The sequence below is a fragment of the Spermophilus citellus genome, assembly GCF_964194105.1.
Source record: "Spermophilus citellus genome assembly, chromosome: 2".
Classification (NCBI taxonomy): Eukaryota; Metazoa; Chordata; class Mammalia; order Rodentia; family Sciuridae; genus Spermophilus; species Spermophilus citellus.
In genome coordinates, this window is record NC_138183.1 from 206,436,004 (window position 1) to 206,453,240 (window position 17,237).

At 42.9% G+C, this 17,237-nt stretch overlaps 1 protein-coding gene across 12 annotated transcripts in view; it reads left to right on the forward strand.

Moving 5' to 3' along the window:
* The window catches only part of TEAD1 (TEA domain transcription factor 1), a 258,092-nt gene that overhangs the window by 84,918 nt on the left and 155,937 nt on the right, over positions 1–17,237 (forward strand). For all 12 annotated transcript variants that reach the window (XM_081278676.1, XM_081278666.1, XM_081278675.1 and 9 more), the window contains one exon: positions 382–637. In XM_081278676.1, coding sequence (XP_081134802.1) covers positions 481–637 — 157 coding nt within the window. In that variant the 5' untranslated portion in view covers positions 382–480. The remainder of the gene's footprint in view (positions 1–381; positions 638–17,237) is intronic.

Consider the following 17,237-nt stretch of genomic DNA (forward strand, 5'->3'; position numbering starts at 1 on the left):
TTGCATGTGATGATCTCATGTTGGGATGCTGTACCATTTCAGTTATGATGCCAATTGCTACACTGGAGCTTTTATTTTGCTTTATTTTCTTATAAACAACTTCTTGTGCTATGGAGATTTGATTATCCTTGAGCAAAGCATCCGTAGTAGACAGTGGGCACTTGGTGAAAATTTCCTCTCATCTCTGAAGCCATCCAGCTCTTCTGCCTGGCATTGCCCTTCTGTGTAGTGAAAGCCACTGGCGTCTCAAAATTCCATATTCTGTCCTAGGAGTTATTTTCCAAGCAAAGCTGGAGCCTGAAGAACTTGCAGTAGAACCAGCAAGAGTGCTCTGTTTGTGGATACTGCGTTCTTAATACTATTTTGTGATCTCTCTTTTAGGTTTATTTTCTTGAAAAGGCTCCAGGCTTCGGCTTGGAAAATCCAGCCGCCAAAATTGAGCCCAGTAGCTGGAGCGGCAGTGAGAGCCCTGCCGAAAACATGGAAAGGATGAGTGACTCTGCAGATAAGCCGATCGACAACGATGCCGAAGGGGTCTGGAGCCCCGACATTGAGCAGAGCTTTCAGGAGGCCCTGGCTATCTATCCACCATGTGGGAGGAGGAAAATCATCTTATCAGACGAAGGCAAAATGTATGGTAAGTGGCCTGGAACGTTCCTCCGAATTACTACCTGCTGTTGTGGTCGAGGAGAGATTTAACTGGCCTTTGAGTGTGATCATCCATTGTACTGGGCTGAATGATCTTTGTAGAATTACAGTTTGTTATCCAGGTAACTCTCACCTGAAGAGGAGTGTCAGTAGCGGACCGCAGGAGAAGGGATCCCTGGGCTTTATCTTTCTGCATGCTCAGTGGTGTTTCGGTGGAAACTCCTGAGGTCCGGGTGGGGACACAGGTGTTGCAGTGGAAGCTCCTGAGGTCTGGGTGGGGGACATAGGTAGTTGCAGTGGTCTATGTAGGCCTCTTCAGCTCACTGGCTCAATGTAATCGTAGCGCTGGCACTTATCTCCTGGCAACTGGTGTCACAGAGGCATGGGGGTCTGCTGCCACCAAATCTCTTGAAACCTGCACCCGTTTCCCACAGGAAGAGCCGATAGTCAAGATGTTCATGTGAAATCTCTTCTTACAAAAGCCAACAGTATTTTTTTTTTTTAATTTTAATTTTTTTTTTTTTTAAAACAATGCTCTACAGGCCAGACACAAACACCTGCATGGGCCTGATCAGATCCTTGAACCACTTGTTTGCATCTCTGCTGCCAGTTTGTAGTTGGATGCCAGATGAGGCATTAACCCCCAGACCATTCTCGCCAGCCTTCCCTTCTCCTGGGGGATGCCTTGCAGTGTGTTCTGAAGGAAACTCTAGGAGTGTGAGGAAGGTGAGACTCTGTTAACCAGTTAGCTTAGGATTCTAAAAACAGCAGTAAGTACCCATCTATGAGGGTTGCTCAGTTGGGTTCGGGCACTGCCCCTCCTTCTATCAATGCTTCCAGCTGCAGATCAGTACTTTTTGGCTGCTTACCTTTGGAAAGCAGATGGAAGGTAGTTGCTTATACATTCTGCTTGTCTAATTGGGCACAGAGTTGACAGAGTTTGCTCTGTAGCCGAGTCTAAAGAGATGCAAACAAATAACCTAAAACTCACAGAGAACAAGCTCAGCAACCTATCAGAGGTTGTTAACTTATCATGGGAGTGATTTATTTCTAAATAATTTGAACTCTTTCCGGGACAGGGTGTTGTACCTTTACTCCTCTGTCAGGAGCTGTAGGAGGTGGCTGCTCTAGCTAGCACACACTGCTAGGAGAAGGCAGATGGTGGTACAGCTGCCACCAGCTGTGTCCCACCCCACTCTCCCCTCCAACTTGGATGATGTAATGGAAACAAGGACAGTTTTGCTTTCTGCAGCATTGGAGCCCCTTAGCCTGCCATGCACTGGGAGAGGGCGAGTCCAAACCTTCGGCGTTTGTTTTAAAGGCTCTCCTGATATCTTTCTTAGAGCAGCTTCTTCATGTCTAGTGACACGGAGTCGGGAAGGAACAGCTAACTCAGTTGCCATGGGCAGAAGGTCAGGGCCTAGATGCTCTGTGGTATTTCTCTTCTGCTTTGCTTCTGCAGCCTGTTTGCTCCTGAGGGCTTGTCCTCCTACCTGAAGATGTCTCCCCCAGGCCTCTTGGGCAGAAAAAAAATACTTTAGTCTTCCAGCCTTCTTTGAAGATGGCTTTATTATATACAGGGTGGCTTTGGGAGCTACCTGTACAGCTTGTTTCCCCAGAAATTGTTTTAATCTAAAATAATGGCATAAGATTGGAAGTCCTTGTTGGAATAGCTACTTCACTTAATTTCTCACCAGGAGTACCAAGAGAGCACTGCCCCATCTAGAAGGGGCTTCAGGGCCAAGGACATAATTCAAAGCCAAAGTCAATTTTTGTCAACTCCAGTTTTGTTTTGTTCTCTGTTGAGATTTTACTTTTTAGATAGCAGCTCTGATATTCAACCAGTTGGCTGATAACTCAATCATAAAAGTATTTTCATGTGAAAATAATTGTGTCAGGGCTCTTGTTAGTAATTTGGTCTCACAGATAGTAAGCTAGGAAAGCAATGAGAAACTTTGGACTTGTGTTGTTCTATCAGCAATGAATTTGAACAGATTAACCTTTGGTCTTGGTCTCATCCCCCCATCTCCTGCAAAGACGGTAGAGTAGATGATATCCATGGAGTCTTTGATGGACTTTCCCATTTGGGAATGCTGGGATTTCAGGACGTGTAAGTCAGCAAGGTGATCAGTTATTGCAAATGTAGTGCTGCTTGTAGGAATGTGTCTTTAGCACCCAGGGGACTCGGACTCAGTGCTTCCTTGGTGCACATATGCTTGACCTATGGATTCTTTTTCCTTAAGCCAATGATGTATTTACAGACTTTGGCCGTAATTGGTGACCAGCGTGACTTAAAATGAAGCAGTCCTTTTGAGGGAGCTGCATTGGGAATATAACTCATTTGGTCGTGGGTTTTTCATCAGGCAGAGTATGCAGCCTGTGGCGTTTTGTTTCTGGATTGGGGTACAAGAGATGGATTTGTTGCACTGGCCCTGTAGCCACCCCCACCTCCTTGGGGAGAAAATACCTCCACTCAACTCCCTTTCTTTGGTCCACCTGGAAGAACTGGAAAGGGAAACTTTGGAAGCTGGGCTATGGCAGATGGAGATGGGGCACCTTCAGAGGAGCCCTGCCTGGGATTCTGAGAATGGGACAGAGTTGATTCTCCACAGCAAGCGAGGCCTGGCCACCTGGCGATGGAGTCATGCAGGGTCAGAAGCGCCGTTCTTCGGCTTCTGTCCTGTTCCCCATTGTACATACATGAATCAGGACACAAACCAGATCAGGAAGCAGCCTTTCTTAAGGCCATACTCTTTATGACCTTACTCTTAAGAGCATACTTTTTCTCTAAGGGTTTTAAAAATGAAAACATTGAAAGTATTTGGGATTCCGTGCAGTGAAATCAAAATAATTTAATGTCCTTTAGTGATGAAATACCGAGTATTTTTTCTTGAGGGGGTTGGTTGTTCCACTATTTCTGAGCTTTGTAGAGTGCTCTGTGATGTCACTAATCCTGAACCATTGGAGAAGCAAGGTCAAGTGATTTATTTTGGTAATGAAATTTCCTTCCTGGTTGGCAGTAGAGCAAATGCAATCTCGGAGAGAAAGAATGGAAAGTGCTGTTTATGATGAGGTTTCATCCATTGGAGGGGATGGCTTGATTCTCTCTTGTTTCCTTGGTCTGCAGGGGAGCTGGGACTTTTGTCATTGGTCTCTATGTGGATAGATTGCTTCTGCCTTGGGCTCCCCAGTGTGTAGGCAGTTATTCTTAGATTATTAGGAGGGGGTGCGACCTTCTTTGACTTTGTTCCTAAGGGCACGCACGCTCGTTCCCGTGGGCTTGCTCTCTTTCTCTGCGTCTGTTTTCCTTTGGCATTTCTTATTTTACATAGTTGTGTTTTTTCCCCCTCCCCTGTAGAGAGTGGGAGAGGAGATAGCAGGAGGACAAGATGGGAGGGAAGTCAACAGACTTCTGTGAAATTGGAATTTGGGGGAGTAGACCATAGTTTAAAACAAGACACAACAAAGCAGTGAACCATGGGAATACCTAGACCTATTTCTTTTGTAATTGAATATACCAGTCTTGTAATGTGGCCAGATAGTCCCCAGAATCAAGCAAGGGGAAAGACAGAAACCAGCTTTTACTGATGGCCGTAGAGGCGGGCACGTGCAGTGCTTGACAGTTTGGACTTTGTAATTTCTGTGAATCTTGGCCCTGCATGTCTAGGTATTAGGCTTTGTGCAAGTTGCCTTACCTCTCACTGTCCCAATTTCCTCAGCTACAAAGGAGGGTTAACTAGATCCTACTTCACGGGGATTGTCGCAAGAACTAAATGAACTAATTGTGATCTGGAATCTCCCTATGATGTTTAAACAGCATCTGGCGTACAGTGAAAGCTTAAGTGTTTACAAACTGAAAACAAAGAAGTGCTCTCTGCCTCTCTGTGTGCTAAGTCCTTTACATGTAATTTCCAACTGATGCTCATAACCATGCCCTGAGGTGGGTATTTTGGTCCCTACTTACTGATGAGGCAGACGGGGGTAACTGCCTTGCAGTTGGCTAGTATGGACGGTATAGCTAGAAGGTTTCAACTCTGGGTCCATTAATTCAACAAGTCAGTATTGAATACCAGCTGTACTTCAGCCCTGTGCTCTGGGTTGTCAGACACCAGTGAACCAGACAAACACAGACCCTGCCCTCATGGAGCTCTCACAAGTTCATTTGCAGTAAACTGACCTGAGGTCAGGGCTATGTGCCAAAAATTTCTGGGAAGTCTGAAGGCTCTTTAAAGATGGTCACCGTCCACTTAGCCTTTTGAAGCCTGTTCTTGGCTACCAAAGTCCAGGACACCTGGCTCGATGCTGGCAGAAGAAAAGCATCTCAAATAACATGGCAGAGAGGGTTGCAGATCACAAGGCTGGCCCTGATGGTGTCCAGAAAGACATCTGGAAGGTTCTAGTGCCCTAGGATTGTACAAGGAGTCCCGGTGGGTCAATTGCTTGTCTGTATCTTTCTCCTTTTGTGAGCAAGTCCCTTAAGGGACCTTGCTCGGTACAGATCCAGAGAGGAACCCTTTCTTCCTGGGACATTAGGCCTTCTGGTCAGTCCTAGAGAACTGGGGTAGAACTAATCAGGGGCATTAATGAGAGCACTCACTAGCAAACACGAGTGTATGCTGGCTGATCAGCATGGCCAAGGAAGCTGCAGTTGTGGTCCCCAAGCTCCACCTGATCCAGGCAACACAGGACTGTCCTTTTGCAAGAGTGTACTCTCACGGTCTGTCTCTGTGTCTGTGGAGCCCTGAAGGCCCTGATGTGGAAGTGGGCATCAAACCCGACGGAGCCTATAGGGTCTCCAGGCCTTGGAAAATGCCCCTAGGGGCCTGAGCTGTTCTTCCTAGTTCTCCATCTGACTTAGTGTGCCGTCTTTGCTTTGGTTACCTCTCTTCTTTCTGACCTGTTGTTTCAAGTGGATTGGTTAGAAATGTGAAGCACCCAGGGCTGTGCCCCTCAAACAGGCTGGGAAGCTCTCTGAAGCAGGGCCCTGTCTATCTCCTGTAGGCTCTGTTTCAGGGCCTGGGGTGCAGAGTGTTTGAATATATGCACACAAGAAAGGAATTACTGGTTAAATGGAGAAAGGTGGGTGGTGAAGCCTCTGAGCTCTGAGGGCCTCTGTTGTCAGAGGCATTGGCTAGAAAGTGGGGTAAGAAAAAGAGGAAAGTGTTTATTTTGGTGTCTTCTTAAATGAAAAGCCCCCATTTTTTTGCAATTTCGTGTTGACAAAAATTAGTTGAAGAGGTGGGAGGGATTTGTGTTCCAAGTAAGAACAGTAGGAGTGCAAGAGTTAATTCTGGAATCCTCAGAACAGATGAGGAACGGGGAATTTTGAAATAGTTTGGTTCCTGAGAAAATAGCAAGGCCAGTGTCATCGGCATTTTGATTGGGAAGCTTAATGTGTGGGGGGCATGCAAAGGTTTATGTACAAGGTGTAAGCCCTTGCGCAACCTGGGTAAAAAATAACCAATTAAGGATGGCTCAAGACTTGGCCATGAGGGAGGAAACAGGAAAAGAATGCTACATTATTACCAAGTTATACTTTTCAAAGGCTTTGAGTGGCAGTGGATGTGCCCTGGGATTCAGGAAGAGATGGATTTATAAATTCCTTCACTGAGAGCCTGCATTGTGCTTTGAGTAGGGACAACAGTTAGAAAATAATTAAAATGGACTATGTTTTAGACTGCTTTAGGCTATTTTATCTTGTTTTTTTTTTCCTCATAACAGTGATAAAAGTGCTATAATTATCCCCATTTTACAGCCAAGAAGCTGAGGCCCAGCAAGGTCAAGTTACTTGCTCAAAGACAGCAAATACATTGTGGAGCTGACATTTGCAACCCATCCAGTCAATGCAACTAGCTACAATACTGATAGAAAAGGAGTAGTATATTTTGTACTTGATATGCACCGTTTAGTGATAGAGCAGCAAAAAATGTGATTGTTTATAGTTGGGGAATTCATATGTATATATATGAGAATGAATGAAGGAGGGAGAGAATCGAACAGAAATCAGACACTTGTCTGACTTTGAACTTTGGGAAAGTGGTTTTTAAACTTCCATTAAATTATAGATCCTTTTGAGACTATGCAGAAAGTTGTAAATCTCACCAGAAGAATGCACATTTGTAGTTATGGGATTATTGCATATAACTTTAGAGGATTTCTGGAGCCTTGGTTCAGAATTGCCATGTTGGGGAGAAAGAGAAGGAAAGGGCATTTGGCTGAAGGAAACGGCATGGTAAAGGCACAGAGACGTGAAAAGGTGTAGCTCTGATGTGCTTAGGATGAGGGCATGTCCGAGGGGGAGCAGAACAGGAGCCTGGAAGCATGGGCTGGCCCCGTGTCATGGCGGGCATGCACACCACAGGAGGGTGTCTGGTGCTAATTCTGAGGGTAGAGAGAAGCCATTGCATTATTTTAAGAGAGAAGATGTGGCACCCTATATTTTGCAAAGCCGTATCTGAAGGCCTGAAGAAAAGCTGGGTGGCTGTAGCAATAGTCCAGTGGGCGATCATGAGCCTGTGTTGAGGTGGTGGCGGTGTCAGTGGGAGGAAGAAGTTGCAGAGATGGAACCAACAGAATTGGCCAACTGGATGTGATTTGTGAAAGAAAATGAGGAGTTTGATGTCAGGGTGCCACTTTTGTGAGATAGGTTGGCGGACTATTAAATGAGAAGAGGAGTAGAGACAGGAGAAGCAGGTTTATAGAGACGACCGGAATGAGGACCTGAATTTTGTCATGTGCTTGAGGTTCTGGGCACCCATTCAGATGGGCATGGCCTGGGAGTTGAAAATTCGTGCCTGGAGCTGAGGCAGGTTGCAGATGCAGGAGTGGTTTGGGGCTCATCATTGAAGTGATTCTGAAAGCTGTGGACATGGGTGGTGATAGCCTCACATTTTATCAAGGGCAAAACTGTTGTGGATTTTAAATGGAATGTCTGTAGCTGTGGGAACAGTGAAGAGATTGCCTTCTTCTTGGAGACAGGTCAATGGTTCCTGTGCCCGACTGTCATCAACAGAAATACTTGAGAGGCAAAAAAAAGGCCAAGACAAATGGTAACACAGAATCTCTGAAAGGAGGTGCTGGGAACCTGTATTTCCAAAAGCTCCCTGTATAATTAGGGTGATGAACCAGGATTGAGAGTCAGAGGGCCAGGCTGCAGTCTGGGTCCACACAGATAAGACCACATTTTCAGCGTTGGTTTAAAAAAACAAAAACACACAAACAAAAAAAAAAAAATACAAGACAACAATAAAAACTAAACAAATGAGCAGGGAATGGGATGTAACTTTTCAAATGGTTCTTAAAAAATTGGGGAGCAGGAGTTTAACTGCATTTGCTTTGTGGTTCAGTTTGTCTGCCCTCTCTACTGAGAAGGAACATTACCACGGTCCAGTCTTTGGAGGGATTTGGTTGTGCATGGAAGGAGACATGGTATCTTTTCCTTTTTTGGAGCTAGGACTTGAGTCCAGAAGCTTGCACACACTAGGCAAGCACTCTGCTCTGAGCTATGTGCTCAGCCCCTAAGACATGGTATCTTTAAGGGCATAGCAAGCTAAGAAAAGACAGGAGGTGACATGGCCATTTGATTAGTTGCGGGGAAAGTTTGTAGGTTGAAGATGTGTTTGATGGAGCAAAACCCAGAATTGACTTTAAAGGAAGTTGGATTTCTTTTGCTCCAACGAATAGTGGAAGAAGATGGGAGGAGGATTGAGGGAAGACCTGGTGATTGCTGTCTTCAGATGAAGATTAGGCCACGTCGGCTGAAGTGGGCTGTGGGCTTTTGAAAAGTAGAGTAGGCTCAGTGTGACATTCTGGGGAATGGGATCTGGATAGACAGGGTGAGCAAAAGGAACTGTGGAGCCGTGAAGGCCCGAGGGAAGGTGGAGACCATTACTTTTTTCCCTTTCAAATTGAAGTTTTTATTGAGATAATTGTAGATTCACAATGCAATTGTAAGAAATAATACACACAGTGATCATTATCCACAGAGATCCTTTATACACTGCTCATTTCCCCCAGTGGTTGACTTTTGCAAAACTACAGTGTGGTACCACAGCCAGAACATTGACATCCGTACAACCCACTGATTTTTTTTTTTTTTAATTCACATTTCCCCAGTTTTACTTGTGCACATATTAAATTCTATGCAATGTTGTCCCCCTGCAGGTTCATGGGTCTACCGGTACCGTCAGAGCACAGAACTGTTCAGCACCACAAGGACCTGGGAGGTTGCCCCATACCCATCTCTATCCCACTCTCTCCGACCTTATCCCTACCTAAATTTGAACATTTCAAATATGTTCTGTAAATGCAAACATACTGTAGGTAACTTTTTGATATTGGCTTTTTTTCCATTCAGCATAATTCTCAGGAGATTCATCCAAGTTGCTGCATATATCAGTAGCTTGTCTCTTTTGATTGTTGAATAGTAATCTGTGGTCTTGTTTGTCCTATAATTTCTTTAACCATTCATCCGAGTCAGGGTATCTGGGCTGACTCCAGGTTTTGATCATCCTAGATCTGCTATGAATGTTCATATGCAGGTTTTGGTATGAACCTAAGTTTTTATTTCCATGGGATAATTTGCCAGGATTATGCATTTCCAGGTCACATAGTATTTGTATGTTTAGTTGTTATTGTTTTTAAACCACCCAGCTTTTTTCCAGAGTACCATTTTACATGCTCACCTGCAGTCTAGTTTCTCTGCTTCCTCACCAGCATTTGGTATTGTCACTCTCCTTTATTTTAGCCACTGTGAGAGGTGTGTAGCCATATCTCATGTGGCTTTAATTTGCATTTCTTTAGTGACTAATGATGTTGCATATCTTCTCATGTGCTTATTTGCCATCTGTGTGTCCTCTTCAGTGATATGTCTGGCTATGTGTTTTGTATCAGTACAATATGTATACTTTTACTATTGAGATTTGGGAATTCTTTATTCTAGACACAAGTGCCTTGTGAGATATGGACATGGTTTATCAACATTTTCTCCTTGTCTAAAGTTTATCTTTTCATCCTCTTCACATGGGTAAGGACAAAAGCACTTCATCAGAGCACAACTTTTACCAGGGTAAAGTTTTAGTTTTCCATGAGGTTCATTTTATTGGCTTTAGTTTTATGGGTTGTGCTTTTGGTATGAAGTCTTTTAAGATTTCACTGTCTAGTTTTAGGTCCTAAGGATTGTCCCCTGTGTTTTGTTTTAAAAGTTGTACAGCTTTGTTTTACATTGAAGTCTATGACCCATTCTGAATTGTGTGTGTGTAAATATATTATATATATATATATATTAGTTGTAGTTGGGCACAATACCTTTATTTTGTTTATTTATTTTTATGTGGTGCTGAGGATCAAACCCAGTGCCTCACGTGCTAAGCGAGAGGTCTACTACTGAGCCATAACCGCAGCCCCTGAATTGATTTTTTTTTTTTTTAAATAAGATGGAGAGTGTTCCTTTTGAGGGAGCCTATTGGTGTGACTGGATGACTTCTTAACTCTACTAGACTCTTACTGGGTTGATCCATAGTTTGATGTCAGCGCTTGGGACTGGAGAGTGGGTGCATGGGTCTGCGTTGGTCTGCATGGGGAAAGGAAGAAGGTCATGGGCGTGTCGAGTTCCTGCTGAGTGTAGGAGAGGCTCTGGGACAGGAGGCTGTGGTCATGTATCGGGGAGGCAGCCTTTGAGATTAGAGATGGAGAAATTTCAAGTGATGAGTTTTGAGGTGTGGCTGCAAATGTGGTCAACTAATGTGAATGTGGGCGATGGCCACTGGAGATGAGGAAATGAAGCACTGTGAGGCTCATCAGCACTGGGTTGGTCAATCATTTTGATTTCAAGTTCACATTAGTAAATTTACAAATAAGTAACCCAGATATTGACGGAAGTGTTTTTGAGAAGGACAGGACCCTATGGATATAATGAAAAGAATATGATAGAAATGCATAGAATGGATCTAGTAAAACGCAGGTGGCCAAGTGGTGGGATTAGAGGAACTCTGGGGTCAGAAGAAAATGTTCATCTTCTCTAGCCTCCTTTCCCAAACTCCTTGGCTGGTCCCAGGTTAGACTTATTTGTGGTCTATTGTTGGGCCAGTTGTAGAAGCTCTTTGTGCCTTGTTGCCATCATCAGTGGAATGAGGTGAGCAAATCAATGGATTTCTCTCTACCTCTCAGCACTGTTGAGAGAAAATGCAATTATATATGAGAAAAGTGCTTTGAACTGAATTCTAAAAATAATTCTTCAAGGTGGCCAGCCTGAGTGCTCAAGGGCCTGTTGGAAAGGTAGGAAGAATATGTTGGAGCCACCTAGCAGGATTAAGCTTCCTGACTTAGAAGGTATTTAGTTAAGGGAGGAATTGAACTGCACCCTCTTTTCTCAGGGTTCCTGCCAAAGAAGGGGGTAGCTCAGGGGTCCAGAGCTCACAGATCAGAGTCACAAATGATGGCAGGGATGAGAGCCTGTTGCTAGGCAGAGGCATGTCCAGCCCCATAACAGTAGCTCTCTGAAGCATCAGAGAGAAGGAGGGGGGCGGCACTCCTGTGCTCTTAGCAGCATAGCCCTGAATTCTGACACTGCCTCTCTCTTCTTCCCTCTCTAGTGCCCACTTGTAGAACCTTGTCTCCTTGCTCCATTTCACATGAGAGGGTCTCTTTAGTTTATTACTGTTGTTATTTATTTGTGTCCCATTCCATTGATAATAAGGGGTTTAAAGTGGCCTTTTATTTATTTATTTTTTTTAAGGTACTGGGGACAGAGCCCAGAGCCTCACACATGCTGGGCAAGCACTCTACCACTGAGACGCCCCTACCCCGATCTGAAATGGCTACAACTGTCATTATTATCCTACTGATAGTACTGTTCCATTGGTCTTTTTAAGTCAAGGTGCCATCTTGGAGAACGTTGAACTCAGTAAATTTAAATATATAAATGGGGTGTGGGTAGCATCATAGAAAAAAATCCTGGAGACATTTACAACCTACTAAGTGGCTGCTGCAGGGAGATAGGATTATAGGAGACTCACTTCTATCATAGGTTTCTATATTAATGAGTTTTTTTTTTTTATGGTGAACATATGTTACTTTTGGAATCAGGAAAAGAGATAATTATATCAGGTTTATTTTTTCCCTTTGGGTAAAGAATACTCATTAAAGAAAAATGTGGAAAACAGCGAGAATGAGAAGGCAGCCGCAGTGCCCGGGTCAGCTGAGGCGTGTGTTGCGGGGGCTGAACCATGGAGCTGGGGTGACAGAGCAGCTCTCCCTTCCCTGTGGGGGTGGCTGAGGCGCTGAGCTTGGAAGACAGGTGGTCCCAGTGGCTGTGCTGGGGTGGAGAAGCAAAACAGGGAGCTCTTATTATAGGTTTGAGGACATCGGTCTGGGAGTTCAACAGGTGCCGCAGCCACTTGGGTCTGTCAGTCAGCTGTCCAGACTCACAGTCACATTGTTCTAACCTCACGCCTGCCTTGTGGTAAACCGGTGTGGCACAGAGAGGGGAAAACATTCTCCCCCATTTTTAAAGGTCCATCAGCTTTTGGCACACAGTTGAGGAGAAGCCTTGCCAGTATTTATTGTTTTGCTTGCACCTGAGGAGTGGACCTGGTTTATTCCTGAGGGTTGGGGGCTCTCTTTTAAAAATTCCAGTTTTTCTGACGACCATGTTATTCTTTGTAATAGATTCCTGATAAGCAGTCTCCTCTTTGTGTCGCCTTTGGGCAGATGTAGGTGGGTTCGGAGCAGGAAAACACTCTTGGGGACTTTACAGTGTGCTACAAATTCTCCTTTGACTCTAATCATCAATCATGTTTTCTCACGCACGTTGCATTTAGTTGACATTTCTGTTATCCGTGCCCTGTAGATTATTTCACCCACGCACCTTCCCATTCTTCAAATGCTTTAATTCCAGTAAATAATAAAAGTCAGATTTGTTCTTTGAAGCCCATATGGACCTTAATTCTTTCAGACTTCTTCCCATGTCCTCTCCCTCTTGACCTTTCAGGATATAGTCTGCAACAGTGAAGCCTGCTGCCCAGGACATTCATTTATTAAAAAAATTTTTTTATAGCTTTGCAGCCTATTTTCATAGACTATGAAATCGATCATTAGCTTAAAAATTTCTATAGACCACTGTTTTTTTTTTTTTTTTTAAATACAAGTCAGAGGAACTTTTAGGCTACCCGCAAAGATAATGTGCTGGAGGAAATCAAATTGATTACCCACAAGTTTTGCAGCTTCTGGGGTAACATTTAACATAGGTGAATAAACAGAGCTTCTCAGAGGTCCCAGTCACTTGGTCTTGCCTGCCCTCTTCCTGGGCCTGCCTCTGTGCTGTGACTCGCTCGCTATTGTGTTGAGATGAGCTTTGGCAACTGTCTCCCAGATGAATGTTTCTATTACAATCCCAGTAGCTGCTGTGACAGCTTAGAAGAGATTGTTGTTTATTGCTACTTTTATTGAGAGAGGTTTGGAGCACACTAATGTCCTGATAAAGACATTTGTACCTATAAAGTAGCCACAGCCTTAAACATATTTGATTGTGAAAAAGGTATGGGGGAGGGTGACGTGCCAGATGTGAGGTATCGGATTGCGTGTTTATTCAACTGTTATTGCAGTCTCTGTACTAAGATGTGCCCTTGTACTTTCTGTCTCACAGCAACACACAAAATGCAGTGGCGATGCGATCCTGATTATGAAAGATGCTATTTAGGTTACTTGGATTGTAAACCACGCGTACTAGGAAGCATTCTGTCAGTCCCCATATGTCCTTAGTAGCCACGAGCTACTAGGTGAAGGGAATTGTCAGGTGGGTCTAACATATGTCTTATCGCAGGGGCCTCTGGAAACGTAGGACCTCGGTGAGGCAGGTGTTCTGACAGAGTTCATAGTAATAATAATGAGTATTTATCCAGTGCTATCAGTGTGCCAGCTATTATCCTAGACACTCAACATTAACTCACTTAAGTCTTGCAGCATCTTATGAATGGCTACTGTAATTATTTCCATATTCTAGCTGAAGAAACCACAACCCAGGAATGTTTAGTGAGTTTCCCAGGGTCACACAGTTAGTGACTGCCTGAGCCACGCTCTGAGGTGTAGTCGGTTTGGGTCCAGAGCCTGAGCTCTTGCCATACTCTGTGTTTTCTCAGAGTTCTGTGAAAGAACTGGTCCATGAAATTCTCACCTCAGTGTCTCCACTCCGCTGCCTGGTTAGTGTGGAAGAGTTTTGTTTCAGGGTAACCAGTGGAAAAGGGAGAAGGGGTCTTTCTGGGGTTTTGAGCCCCCTTTGACCTGCTTTCTGTCTGGTAAACTCCTACCGAACCTTCAAGAGCTTGAAGAAATCCTCCCTGTTCTTGGAAACCTGAATCTCCTTCCCTCCTTGTGTTTTCATGCCACCTCACTGAACCATTTGTTGCAGCGCTTGTCAGACAAAGCCTCTTCAAGTTATAAGAACTGTCACACACAGTTACAATGTCTATGTCAGTCTCTCCATCTCTCCTGAGAACTTTTCAAGGGCAGGTGCTATGACCTTGGCATCTCTGTATTTTCAACCTCTAGCAGGAGGACCTGGCACATGTGAGATTCTCAAAAATGTTTAAATTGGTAGAAATTGTTGGTAGGATAACTCCATTTTTTAAAAATCTCTAGAAGGGTTTTATACAATCTTATCCCGTATGTAATGTCCTAATGAAATAAGGGAAACTTTTAATTTCATAGGTAAGAAATAGACTCAAGAGTGCAGGATATTTTCCTCTAGGTCATCTTCTCTTGAGGGAACTTCATGGTAAAACAAAACTTAGGGTAGAACGAACAGCATCCAGCCTCTATGTTGATTGTTTTTCTGTTAGAGCCACACTGACACTATGTCTGGGATGTTATGAATGAGAGCAGTTTATTAGCAGTAGTAAAACATCTCTGGACAGCAAGTCTTGGACAAGTATTTTTTTTCCCAGTATGTACCTGACATAATATATTTGTAAACGTGCATGTGTGTGTTCATGTACACACACTATGTTTGCATGTATGCATACTACTTTGAAATTGACTCTGGGTTTAATTTTAGATGTCTGAAAATGACTTTCTACTATTGGTTCTTCTAAGATGACATGAGTTACTTAAGTTAAGCAGTGAAGCTATCAAGGCTGACAAACCATAATCCTGAATGAGTCACTTAAGTTGAGCAGTGAAGCTATCAAGGCTGACAAACCATAATCCGGCAACATATAAAAAAGATTATATACCATGACCAAGTGGGATTTGTGTCAGGAGTGCAAGGTTGGTTTAACATCTAAAAATCAATTAATGTAATACACTATATCTATAAATAAAGAACAGAAACCACGTTATCATCTGAATAGATGAAGAAGTAGCTGAGAAATTGAGCAACCCTCCATGATATAAACAAACAGCAAACTAGAAATAGAAGGGGACTTCTCACCTGACAAAGGCCATCTGTAGGAAAACCCACAGTTAACACCATACCTGATGATAAAGACTGAATGTTTTCCTCCTAAGATCAGGACTAAGGCAAAGATGCCTGCTTTTTCTCCTATTCAACATTGTACTGAAGGTTCTTTCTAGAGCAGTTGATCAAGAAAATGAAAGAAAGTCCTCCCATATCTGAAAGAAAGAAATAAGACTGTTTCTGTTTGATGTGATATGTAGCCAAAACAAAGGACAAAGCTATTAAGACTCGTCCTTTCAGCAAGGTTTCAGGATATAAAATCACTATGTAAAAATCAAATTATATTTTTACACTTGGTAGTGAACAATCTAAAAACATAATTAAGAAAGCCGTCCCATTTATAATGGCATGGAAAAGAATAATATATGCAGGAATAAATGTAAAGGAAGGGAAAACTTTTACCCCCAAAACTATAAAATATTGATGAAAGAAATTTATAAACACCTAAATAAATTCTTTGTTCATGGAGTGGAAGACAAGTCATTGTACAGACATCAGTAACCCCAGTTGATCTACAGATTCACTGTAATCCCTATTAAGATCCTAGGTGACTCCTGTAACAAACCAGTCCTAAACTATTTGTAGAAATTTAGTGGATCCATAATATGCCAAAACAATTTTGACAACAAAGTTTGAGGACTCAAATTTCCTATTTTCAAAACTTACCATAAAATTAGTCTGAATGAAAACAGGGTGCTGGGGTAAATTAGACACACATCCATCCATCCATCCATCCATACATACATACACACATACATACATACATACATCATTGGAATAGAGTCTAGATTCCAGATACGAACCCTAACATTCATAGTTAGTTGATTTTCAGCAAGTCAGTGGGGGAACAGTAGTCTATTCAACAAATGGTTCTGAAATTATTGGATATTCATATGCAAAGAATGAATTAGACCCCATCTTCACATGATATTACCATAGTTAACCAAAATAGCGGGTCATAGACATCTAAAAGTGTTATACAACTATAAGTGAAAATATAGGAATATGTCTTTCTGACCTTGGATTAGGCAATACTTTCTTAGACATAACATCCAAAATATAAGTAAAAATAGGTCAAGTGGTACTTTATCAACATGAAAAAATTTGGGGCTTCAAATGACACCATCAAGAAAATGAAAAAAACCTGGAGAATAAGAGACACAATTTTCAATCATAAATCTGATAAGTAGTGTGTTAACTTTCCATTACTGTGACTAAATACCTGAGAGAATCAACTTAAAAGGAAGAAAGGTTTATTTTGGCTCATGGTTTCAGTGGTTAAGTCCAGGGTTATTTGGCCCTGTTGCTTTGGACTTGGAGCAGCATATTACGTCATAACAGGAGTGTGGCAGAGGAAACTGTTCATTTCCTGGTAGCTGGGAAGTAAAGACAGACCGGGAGGCCTGGGACCTCAAATCCCCTTCAAGGGCACATTTTTTTTTTTTTGTTTGTTTTGTTTTTAATTTTTTGTAGTTGTAGATGGACAGAATGCCTTTATTTTATTTGTTTATTTTATGTGGTGCCAAGGATCGAACCCTGTGCCTCATACATGCGAACCCTGTGCCCCACACATGGGAGGCAAGTGCTCTGCCACTGAGCTGCAGCCCCAGCCCAAGGACACATGTTAATGAGCTAACTCTCCCCCATCTCTTAAATGGTCAACCACCTCCCAGTAGCACTATGGGAGGAACTAAGCCTTACCACAGGGTCATTTGAAAGATATTTCATATCCAAAATATAGCAAGCAACTTGTATTTAAAATGTGTAAAAAGCTTCAACCACTCTAATCAAAAGGTAAGTAATCTAATTAAAATCTAATTAAAATGGCAAAAGATCTGAATAGATAATGCTTCAAAGAAGATATATGAATGGATAAAAGAAATGCAGAGATGTTCAACATCATTAGCCACCAGAGAAATGCAAATTAGAGCCACAGCTAGATGCCACTTCATATCTGCAAGGGTGGTTATAATAAAAATGGGCAGACAGCAGTAGTATTATGGGAATGTGGAGAAATTGCTCTCCTCATACATTGCTGGTGGGATATAAACTGGTACAGCCACTCTGGAAAACAGCCTGGCAGTTCTTCAAAAGGTGCAACATAGTTATGGTAAGACCTAGCAATTCTGCTGCTAGG